This window comes from Acomys russatus, chromosome 30 (assembly GCF_903995435.1).
Source record: "Acomys russatus chromosome 30, mAcoRus1.1, whole genome shotgun sequence".
Lineage (NCBI taxonomy): Eukaryota > Metazoa > Chordata > Mammalia > Rodentia > Muridae > Acomys > Acomys russatus.
The window spans coordinates 34,388,594-34,400,739 of NC_067166.1; the positions used below are offsets into that span (position 1 = coordinate 34,388,594).

The 12,146-nt window shown below is 41.8% G+C and overlaps 1 protein-coding gene across 1 annotated transcript in view; it reads left to right on the forward strand.

The window, feature by feature from the left end:
- Window positions 1-12,146, forward strand: part of Adgrv1 (adhesion G protein-coupled receptor V1) — a 469,943-nt gene that overhangs the window by 82,878 nt on the left and 374,919 nt on the right. Inside the window, exons 38-43 of the mRNA XM_051172399.1 lie at window positions 608-686; window positions 784-922; window positions 1,802-1,943; window positions 6,386-6,648; window positions 10,812-10,987; window positions 11,507-11,631. Of these exons, the coding sequence (XP_051028356.1) occupies window positions 608-686; window positions 784-922; window positions 1,802-1,943; window positions 6,386-6,648; window positions 10,812-10,987; window positions 11,507-11,631 (924 nt within the window). The remainder of the gene's footprint in view (window positions 1-607; window positions 687-783; window positions 923-1,801; window positions 1,944-6,385; window positions 6,649-10,811; window positions 10,988-11,506; window positions 11,632-12,146) is intronic.

Here is a 12,146-nt window from a genome sequence, read left to right on the forward strand (position 1 = left end):
TGAAACACACACACACACACACACACACACACACACACACACACACACACACCCATGGAAAGTAGTAATGTTTCCACATAGAAGAGTAGCTATTTGTAGCATACTGACAAAGATACATCTAAGAGAATTATGTGTCTTCTGCGTCATCACCCCTTTTCCCTAGTTTGTGTTACTGGTCCTCTCTGTGTCACTCTGTTATATCTGTAATTTTTTCTGTGACTGTCTACCTTTCTGTATCCAGTTTGTTTTCTCCTTCCTACTTTTTGTATCAGTACCTTTTTCTCCCCTCCTGAAATACAATATATATGTTAATATTGTTTAGTTTATTCAGAATGAACCTATAACATTTATAGCTTGTATTCACACAGTTGTCAGTTGAGTAGTTATATATCGGCACATCTTGGTAATTAGATTTTTTTTCTAATATCACCAGAATTGTTTGTTTTTTTTTTTAATTTCCTTAAACATCCTTTCACCACCTACAATACCTATACATTAAAATTGATGTAACTCAGTCTTCAAATTCTATGCCAGACTGTGACTTTAAATACAGTTTCGTTGAAATGTATTAAATCATATTCATTGGCTATATCTCTTGTTTTATTAGATTCAGAAGGTTTGACTGCACAGATCACCATAGAGGCCAATGACGGTGCCCAAGGTGTTGTTGAGTGGCAGCGTAGCAGGTAAACCAAAGGGTGCAGAAGGCCCTTCATCTCAGACCCTTCAAGATGACCAAACGGAAGTCATGAGAGAAAACTGACTGTACTCTCCTTGTTCCAGGTTTGATGTGAACGAAACCCACGGCACTGTAGTGTTGGTGGTCCAGAGGAGCAGAGAGGCCCGTGGCCAGGTGTCCTTGTTTGTGTATGCCCAGAACCTAGAGGCCCAGATGGGGCTGGATTACATCTGCAGCCCACAGGTGGGGCTCTGCACGACCCTCGCCGGCCAGTTACAACTGCTGTTTCTTGAGAATCGTAGTGATGTGGGTCTTTCCCGAGTAAATCAGTCTCAATATCTACCGTATAAGCTACGTCATAGTGAGGCCAGGCAGAAGATTTCTATAATGTATACTTCTCTCTGCTGTAATAAGCAGTTGAATTAAAATCTAATTGTATTCTAGATATAACTCCATATTTGCTTTTTGGGGCACTTAGTTCTGAAGGACTAAGTATCTGAAGGATCATGTATTAAAGACGTTGGTCGTTAGACGTTCCCCGAGTGTTACTGCTGTTTTTCTTAATTTATAGAAACACCTCAGGCCCTTGAAGCACTTTTGAAAACCCTCGTGTCTTTATTCCCCTTTGTTTCTTAGACAAATGTTTGGGTTTTTTTTTTTTTTTTTCCTATTCTGTAACTCTTACTTGAAATATTTTCAATTTAAACTTAAACAAAATAGGGGGAGCTCCCCTTTTCTGAGGAGAAGGGGAGAGGTGTAAGGGTGGGATTGGGGGGAGCTGCGATAGGGTTGTAAAGTGAGTAAAAACATTAATTTAACTTAAAAAAAAAAGAGAGAAATTGTAGCAGAAAGAGGTCATGTAAAAAGTTAAGGCTCCCCGGCTCTAGCATTTCGAGAGGTTACAAGATGCATGACAAAGGCTCTAGAACTCAACTTGGGTCCCCTGAGAGAGCAACAAACACATGCAACTGCCGGGCCCTCTCCCCAGGCCCCCAGATAGCTTATTCTCTGCATTATTAGTTATATGATATTGTTTTCTAAACGTTTTGTGAAAACTCAGAGTGAGTTTAAGTACATGGCTTTTTCTTTTATATTTATTTATTTATTTTTTTCTTTGATCAGATTCTTCACTTCGCTGATGGAGAAAGGCATAAGCACGTGGAAGTTACGATTCTGGACGATGACGTTCCAGAAGGAGACGAAAAGTTTCAGTTGATATTAACAAATCCTTCTCCTGGGCTAGAGCTGGGCAAAAATACAATAGGTAATTGTCATCATTTCCCACAGTCGCCTGTCTTGGCTTCAGAAGTGTGGAGGCAAGAGGGGCGAGCCGTTTGCTTGCCTCATACAAAAAGCCCCCTTAAGCTCTGCCTTGATAAGGTCTAATATTAGTGGTAAGGAGTCCCACCTGTGTGTTTGTGTATATGGAAACAGCAAGCTCAGGGGAGGCTGGTGCTAGATGTAGTATTAAGTGATTTCCTCAGTTACTGTGGTTTATTCCGTGTGCAAAAGTCTTTCTCTCAGGACTTGAGTTCTGCTGTGGTTTTATGCTTAGCAATGATGAGAAGCATGTCGGTGGCTCTTCTATGTGGCTTCATGATGGTGGCTCTTCCATGTGGCTTCATGACTGTGGCTCTTCCATGTGGCTTCATGATGGTGGCTCTTCCATGTGGCTTCATGATGGTGGCTCTTCCATGTGGCTTCATGATGGTGGCTCTTCTATGTGGCTTCATGATGGTGGCTCTTCCATGTGGCTTCATGACTGTGGCTCTTCCATGTTGCTTCATGATGGTGGCTTGTCCATGTGGCTTCATGATGGTGGCTCTTCCATGTGATTTCATGATGGTGGCTTGTCCATGTGGCTTCATGATGGTGGGTCTTCCGTGTGGCTTCATGACAGTGGCTTTTCCATGTGACTTCATGATGATGGCTTGTCTATGTGGCTTCATGACAGTGGCTCTTCCATGTGGCTTCATGATGGTGGCTATTCCATGTTGCTTCATGATGGTGGCTCTTCCATGTGGCTTCATGATGGTGGCTCTTCCATGTGGCTTCATGATGGTGGCTTTTCCATGTTGCTTCATGATGGTGGCTCTGGCTCGTCCATGTTGCTTCAGTGCCATGGGATTTATGCAGAGTAGGGGTCCTACAGTCTCACATACAACATGAGACCTTTAGTTCTTTACTTGGAATGGCTTGATATTTTTTTTCTGAAATCACCCACTTTGACTGTGGGTTAGGTATTGCGATGACACTCGACAGTGGTAAAGCAATAATGACAGGGAAAAACTTCATGGATTACTGAATGTTGCATAAGAAAACATTTATTTGCATATTTGTTAATTTTTTTATTCTTTGAAAATTTTACACACGTGTACAATGAAATATAATTATATTCACGCACATTTCCCCCTTCAACTCCCTTACCTTGTAAGTTTACTTTGTGTTGATTATCTTGCTCCTAAGTGCAGGGGCAGATGTGCCAAGAGTATGTTGAAGTCAGAGCCTCAGAAGGAGATCTCTGGCATATTTGTTTGAGTCCCAACCTCCAGGGCATAAGGAACGCCTTCAAGTAGGCCAGATAAGAATAGCTCCCTAAAATCAGGAGAGGTATTACAGTGAGGACTTTTCTGGGGAAGTAAACTTACAAGGTAAACAAGATTGGGTGGGCTAGAGACGTTGACAGCAGATGAAATTAACAGCCTCGTCCTCATACAGATGGACAAAGAATGCTGCGGATAAATTATAAAAGAATAAAGTATTAAGACCTCCCTTTTCGTAGGGAAGTTAACTCATCCATGGCCACTGTGGTGTTGTATGACCAAGGAACAAAATAATACCAACATTAGATACACAATTACGTTCTACAAATATATAAAATACAACCATCGTGTAATGGCAGAAATCAAATAATAACAGCAGCAGCTTGGACTGAAGACTTTCCTTGGGCCTAATTACAATTAGCACTCTGACCTTTGAAAATTGATAGAACACTGCTCGGGACATGACCGTCTGTCCAGGCTGACTTGCAGATTTTCTTTTTTTGTCTAATGCCCTTGAAACTACAAGACTGTTAAAAGTAAGGTTATAGGGTTGATGAGGGAAAATTTTGTCATGGCTTATCAATGATGACTAAACTTATGACCAAGCAGAACTTAAAACACATGTCCACGGACAAAGGCGTTATGATCTGTGTTCTTGAACAACGCGCATCTATCCCTGCCTGCTGAGCTCTGTATAAATAAAGAAGCACCCTGACTGCAAAACTCCCGCCATCACCACGCCTGGCTCCTTCCTCCGGCACCGTCCTTGCATCCACCCAGCTCCAGGCCTTGTCCTCACCCTGGTCTGGACCCTGACAATATTGGTGAAATCTCACTCCTGCGAGATGGAGACGGCCTTACGTAATGGAATTTTCCTGTGCTCAGCCTTGGCTGTGGAACTTAGTTTTGGTGGAGACATCTGGAACATGTCAATCATGTAGTTGAGGTCAATGATGGGTCGTCAATGGCAACAGTATACACTTTGCTAGGTTTTAAGACAGTCTTGGTGACCAGGCACCCAGCACACCAAACCCCTTCACTTCAGCCTTTACCATTGTATCTCAGGGATGAGGTGGCATTGCCTGAGAAGAAGCAGCTGTTCTGGAGTTGGGGGGTCGGGTGGGGCGGGAGCAGAAAGGCTCAGCTGTTAGACGTTTTGTAAATAATCTTCCGAGGTTGTCCTTTTTATGTCTTAAATTTGTTATATCTTTTACTATACAGTTTTAAAAATATCGACATTTTTGTTATTTTTTTTAAAATTACATTTATTTTCCCCCCAAACACTACTATACTCTTCTGAAATTTGCATCATTTTGATTTATATGTGATTGTTTTTAAAAAGATTTTATTTATTTATTGTATATGAGTGTTCTATTTGCATGTATACCTGTACACCAAAAGAAGGGCATTAGATCACATTACAGATGGTTGTGAGCCACTATGTGGTTGTTGGGAACTGAACTCAGGACCTCTGAAAGAGCAGACAGTGCTCTTAATCACTGAGCCATCTCTCTAGCCCGTATGTGGTTATTTTTAACATAGTAGGAACTTATTTACTGATAATGATAATATGTGAGACAGGAACATAAATCTATTTTTATTCTAAGATATATAAGCAACTACCCTAATTTATTTTATTTTATTTTTTTACTAAATATTTTTTACATATACATTTATATTATTACACATATATACAATAAACTACCCTAATTTCTAATGATGGGTTTTCTTTCATTGGCTATTACTTTTCAATGTAAAATGTGTTTTTATCTATCTGTCCTAGTTTATTTTGCTTCTGTGATAAACACCATGACTAAAGCACATTGAGGAAGAAAGGGTTTATTTTAGCTTGTCACCAATTAGATTCATCAGGAGCAGAAGTCAGGGCAGGAACCCAAGGAAGGAACCAGGAGGCAGGAACTGAAGGACAGGCTGTGGGGAAATGCTGCTTGATACTTTGCTCTCTGCGGCTTTCTCATCTGCTTTTTTATGTAAGCCGTGGCCACTACCTAGTCCCACATTAGACGTTAGTCTTTGTCCAAAGGCTTGCCTACTGCTCCTGCCGTGGTTGTTGCTGTCCTCAGAGGTGGGAAGGGGAGGGGAGCGAGCCTCTACTGTACAAATGTGAACTTCGGAAAGCAACCTGAGAGTGGGTCCAGGGGAGACAAGGGGAGGCCACAGTTTTCTTTGTGTGCATCTTTCTTATATTTCACATTAACTTCTGTGTTACCTATTTTGAATGAGATTACTTTACTGTTATATTTTTTTTTCTGCTTCTTGGCCATTTTTTAAATTAATTAATTTATTTGTTCACGCTACTTCCTGAATGTAGCTCCCTCCCTCCTCCTGTCCTGGTCCCACTTGCTCTTCTTCACCCCCCATTTCCCTTTCCCTATTCCTCACCCCTGCACCCCACGCCTCAGCACACCTCAGCCCATCAAGTCCTATCAGGGCTGAGCACACCCTCTTCCCCTGTGGCCTGGCGAAGTACCCCTGCGGGTGGGAAGCCATCAAAAAGGAGGAGAACAGAGTCCGTGTCAGAGACAGCTACCTCTCCCCTTACTAGAGGACCCACACAAAGCCCGAGCTGCCCATCGGCTACATCTGTGTAGGGGACCTAGGTCCAGGCTGTGTTTCAGCCTCCACCCTTTGCTGTTATGTTTTCAAACAATGACTGCTTATGTATAAAGATATTATGGTAATGCTTAAGTCTGTATGTCTTTGGCTGAAAAGATGGCTCAGCGTGTAAAGGTGTTTGCCACCAAGCCTGATGATGACCTGCGTTTGATCCCTGGGACCTACAGGGCAGATTTCCACAAGGTGTCCTCTCATTTCCATATACACACACACTGTGCTATGTGCTGTTGCCCGCAAATATGTAAATAAACATGCAAATGATCATAGGAATAACAAACACCTTGAAGCTGACTTCCTGCCTCTGTCCCACAGTACTGTTCCCTTCTAGCTTTTGCACTTCTGTGGGATATCTGTGTATTTTCTGTCGCAGGTCTGTACGGTGGAACTAGTAAAAAAAGGTTCTCCCTCATAGGGCTATGCTGAGAACTGGGTTAATACCGATTAAAGGGCAGCTGTGTGAATGTTCTCTTTAGGATTTGTAACCCATTTGTTCTTCAGTTACGGCTTGGCTATTTTGTTTTAACAGCTTTGATTACTGTCCTTGCGAATGACGATGGCCCTGGCGTTCTGTCCTTTAACAACAGCGAGCACATTTTTCTCCGAGAGCCGACATCTCTCTACGTGCCGGAGAGTGTTGCAGTGTTAGTCGTCGTGCGCGAGCCTGCCCAAGGTCTGTTCGGGACAGTGGCCGTGCAGTTTGTGGTGACAGATGTCAACTCTTCAACGGAATCTAAGGACCTGATTCCTTCCAAAGGCTTTATTGTCCTAGAGGAAGGGGTTCGATCCAAGGTAGAGTGTGAGCCCTTAATATCTTTAATGAGAACACAGGATTATCTTTAGTATTTAAAAATAATTTTCCCTAAGGTGTGCCTTAAGTTCTCAAAAAACAAACGAAAACAAAAAAACCTTAAATGAGAGAGACAAAGACACTAGTGTGTGGGGCAAACATTATGGCATTATAAAGGGTTCACAGGCAGCCAAGTGGGGAAATCTCCTTTTAATATGGTAGAGGAATGTACAAGAATTTGAATGTGTCATTAGCATTTTAAAATGTAAAATTATTTAAATGGCATTTTCCTTTATTTAATTATTTTAGTCATTTTATTTTTCTTTGTTTTTACCCATTACTTTATATATTTACTCATCACTTTACAGTCTGATCACAACCCCCTCCATCCTATCCTCCCACACCCAGCCTCATGCCCCTTCCCCCCTCTCCTCACTCTTCTCTCCAGAGAAGGAGAGCCCCACCATGGGTACCAACACACCCTGGTAGATCTCCCTCTGACACCAGACAAGGCATCCCAGCTATGGGACAGGAATCCAAAGGCAGGCAACAGAGTCAGAGAAGCTCCCACTCCAATTGTAAGGAGAGCCATATGATGACCAAGGTGCACATCTGCTACATACGTGTAGGGGGATTAGGTCCATCCCATGCATGCTCTTTGGTTGGTGGCTCAGTCTCTGTGAGTCCTCATGGGTCTAGGTTAGTTTACTCTGTTGATCTTGTGGTGTCCTTGACCCCTCTGGCTCCCTCTGTCCTTCCCCTCACTCTTCCACAGAACTCCCTAAGCTTGGCTTATTGTTTGGTTGTGGGTCCCTGCATCTGTTTCCATCAGCTGCTGCATGAAGCCTCTCAGAAGACAGTAATGCTAGACTCCTATCTGCAAGTATAGCAGAGTATCATAAATAGTGTCAGGGGTTGGCTCTCTCCCATGGCGTGGGTCTTAAGTTGGGTCAGTCATTGGTTTGCCATTCCCTCAATCTCTGCTCCATCTTTATTACTACCCTTCTTGTAGGCAGGACAAATTTTGGGTCAAAAATTTTATTGGTGGCTTGGTGTCCTCCTCCCTCCACTGGAAGTCCTACCTCGATACAGGAGGTGGTGACCTCAGCCTCAGTATCCCCTGCTGCTAGGAGTCCTAGCTTGTGGTCTCCCCCATAGATTCCCAGGAGTCCCCAAGACCAGAGATGCTACACTAGTGATTTTCATTCTCTCTTCCAGTCTCTTCCCTCTTGTCCCCAACCTGTCCCTTACCCCTGTTGCCCTCCCCACCCCCTCTCTCACCCAGTTCCTTCCCTCCATCCACTTCTGATGTCTATTTTATTTCTCCCTTCTGAGTGAGATCTAAGCATCCTCCCTCGGACCTTCCTTGTTACTTAGCTTCTTTGGGTTTGTAGATTGCAGCATAATTATCTTATATTATGTGGCTAAAATCCACTTATAAGTAAGTGTATATCATATGTGTCTTTCTGAGTCTGGGTTACCTCACTCAGGATGATCTTTTCTAGTTCCATCCATTTGCCTGCAAGCTTCGTGATTTCCTTGTTTTTAATAGCTGAATAGTATTCCATTATGTAAATGGACCACAGTTTCTTTATCCATTCTTTGGCTGATGGATATCTAGGTTGTTTTCAGATTCTGGCTATTACAAATTAAGCTGCTATGAACATAGTTGAGCAAATGTCCTTGTGGTATAGTGGACAATCTTTTGGGTATATGCCTAGGAGAGGTATAGCTAGGTTTTGAGGTACCAGATTGATCTTCAGCCACTTTGATATTTTTCCTTTATATTGTTTGTAAGAACATAAGCTAAAAGATACATTCACCCTTGGCCTTTCGTTCTTGTCTGCCATGTTCTAATTGAACAAACATAGCTGCTTGCTTATACGAGAACAGGAGTCATTTAGTGGGGGACATGCTGGGAGGATAATTTGAGATTAGTTACAAGTGCAGTATATACTAAAAAATAAAATTTAAAAATGTACCTTTTCCTTTTCTATATACTAACATTTTTTAGTTTTGTTACTCAAGTTTATTACAAATTTGTTTTTTAGATTTGTTTTATTTTTCTATACATGAGTGATTGACCATGTATATGTGTGTGTACCACATGTGAGCCTGGTGCGTGTTGAGATCAGAACAGGTGTTGGATCCTTTGGAACTGGAGTTGCAGACAGTTGTGAGCTGCTGTCTGGGTGCTGGGAATTGAAGGCAGGTTCTCTGGAGGAGAAACTAAGGCTCCTCCTTAAGCCATCTCTCCAACCCCTCAACTTTTGAGATACAGTTAAAAAATATTTGGTTACATTATCTTATTTATTATTTATACCTATTCTGCCCGCTTGTGTGCCTGCCCGCCAGAAGAGGGCACCAAATATCATTATAGATGGTTGTGAGCCACCATGTGGTTGGTGGGAATTGAACTCAGGACCTCTGGAAGAGCAGACAGTGCTCTTAACCTCTGAGCCATCTCTCCAGCTTGGTTACATTATCTTATATATTTTAAAGCCAAATACAGCTCTGATCTAGTGTCGTTACCGTGATTTAATGTTAGAGTCGTCTGATAGTTGGAGAAGTTCCCTATTTTCTGTGCTGTAGGCTGGACCCAGGGCCTTGAGAAAGCCAGACAGGGGCTCGGCAGCACACCTACATCCTCAGTCCTCTTCGCTCACGTGATCTGAAGCCTGCTTTCCAAGTCCAATATTTTGTATTCTTAAATATCTAAAACCTTTAATGGATTTGCCTAAAGGCCTACTCCAATTTTGAAATGATATGAAAGTTTAAAGCATAAGTGTTCTGTGAACTGGCTATTACTTTATTCATATTTTCTTCTTTTAAAAAGTATTCTTTTATGCCAGGCGGTGGTGGTGCACGCCTTTAAGTCCAGCACTTGGGAGGCAGAGGCAGGTGGATCGCTGTGAGTTTGAGGCCAGCCTGGTCTACAAAGTGAGTCCAGGACAGCCAAGGCTACACAGAGAAACCCTGTCTCAAAAAACAAACAAATAAACAAAAAACAAAAAAATTCTTTTATAGCTAAAAATTATACTTTATTTTGACTTTTCCTTGTTTTCTTTCTTTCTTTTTTTTAGTTTTAAGATGCTAAAATTAATTATTAGAATAAATTAAATAAAATTTGAACAACCCTAACTGCCTCCCACATTGTAATTTTTAAATGTAAGCTGTGTGGTACACAGTCCCTAAGCATATGGGCCAATGACTTTAAAGATACGTGTAACCTCCTCTCAGAATACACGGTTGAAGTAATTGCCACTTAGGAGCTTCTCTTTTTGTCGTTTGCCCTTTGCAGGGAAAGTAGTTTTCTAACCTTTAAAATCAAAGCCTCATCTTGCTCTGTAGAGATGGGATTTTGCCTCAGCAGTTTCAGTTTTATGTCGCCGCCTTTCGCACAGCGTTTGGAAGCACCTGATGGCACTTACCAGCCATAACCGGCTCTTTCCCGTCGCTGCTCTGCATTGCACTGCTGAGAGCACAGCCCTTTTGCTCGGCTGCTGGCAAAGCCTTTGGATTGCTTTTAGTCTGTACCCAGTCTGCCTGTCGCTGATTCTGGAGACCGTCGTTTCCAGTTTGGAATGACATTAAGGAAATTGTGTAGCCTGGGTAGAGCAAAGGTGTGAAACGTGTCACAGAAAATCAACACTTGGACTTAACTTTGTAATCATTTGTTTCCTGAAAACTTAAAGAAAGATTTAGTTTATTTGTAAATGATGCACGTGTGTTGGTTTGTATGTGTCTGTGCGCAGGAAGGCAGATGCTCATACAGGCCAGAAAAGAGCATCATCCTATGTCCTGGGACTGGGGTTATAGGCAGCTGCAGGCTGCCTGATGTGCACCCACTGGGACTATGTTTGTGTTCTCTTGAATAGCAGCAGGAATTCTTAACTGTGGAGCCATCTCTCCTTCCCCAGTCAATGTTATTTTTAAATGCCATCAACTGTTACTCTTCAGACTGTGTAGGGCAGCAGATCACAATGTTGAAAATCTCCAAAGTAGGAACTTGAAACAATTGTAGCGATCATATGGTGGGAGTCAAATATAAATAGAGGTCATATTTCAAAACATATGTTGTCAAATGTTTAGTAAATTTCTCCATATATGTCTTTCAAAAATAGCCATATTCTTTTAACTATATTTTTTTTCTTTTTATTTCCAGGCTCTGCACATCTCTGCCATATTAGACACAGAACCAGAAATGGATGAGCATTTTGTTTGCACCCTGTTTAATCCAACTGGAGGTGCTAGACTAGGGTCCCGTGTTCAGACCTTGATAACAGTTCTGCAAAACCAGGCCCCTCTGGGACTCTTCAGTATCAGTGCTGTTGAAAATAGGTATGGATTATTTACAAAGCATTAACATTTTGAAACAAAATAGGTGACACTTGTAACTGAGAATGTAGAGGAGGAAGTTAATATCTGGTTACTTAAAAAATGTCTGGGAGCTGACAAATGTTTGTATTTTATTTCTCAAAATAGTTAAAGTATCTAACTTTCTTTAAGAGGCTAAACATTTTCTACCTCATTTGTTTCTTATCAGATACCTGGGTTTTGTGTGAAGAGGGTTTGGAATGGTGAATTTGTTTGGCTATACATTGTGAAGTAACAGATATTTAGTCCTTGTTATGATAACGTCACTGGGGTGCTGCATTCGTATTTTTTATTTAAAAAACTCCATAAGTGAATACCTTTGAATACTAGCATCTAGTCTCTCCAATGCATGAAATTTGTGGGTCTTGTTGGAATGTACAAATTTAGAATATACTACATAATATGGTGGCAGTGTGATATGTATTTTAAATATTTAGAAAGTATACTTTTTTTGCTCTCCAATATCCATTTTTTTTCTTCTAGTGCTACCTCGATAGACGTTGAAGAGTCCAACAGGAGTGTGTACCTCAACGTATCACGTACGAATGGCCTCAATTTGGCTGTGAGTGTGCAGTGGGAGACAGTGTCCGAAACCGCTTTTGGCATGAGTACGTTTAGCTTTATTTCCATGACCTCTGTGTATGTGTGTGTGTGTTCCTGCTGTGTTTCCAACAAGTACCTGTATTTGACTCTGCGGTTGTATCCACAGTGTTTGTTGTGCATTTATTATGCATAGACTTGGACTCAGATCACAGAGCTTAGAATTTAGGCATTGTCAGAAATAAATATAGGAAATACAAACACGTTTTCATTGCAAATGAGAATATATGCTCTAAAGAGGAAATCCGAAGTAGTGAAAACGTGAGGCTGAGAGATGGCTCTCCAGTTAGGGGAACCTGATTCTCTTCCAGAGGCCCTGGTTTCTGTTCCCAGTGCCCATGTCAGGAGGCTCACAGCTGCCTGTAACTCCAGGTTCAGCGGACCTGACACCCTCTTGTAGGCTCTGCAGGCACTCATACACATGGCAGACAGTCGAACAAACGCATACACACATACATATAAAGAATACTAGGTGAGTACTTCCAAGGTTAAATGTTTGAATTAAGACTGACTGATGAACGGG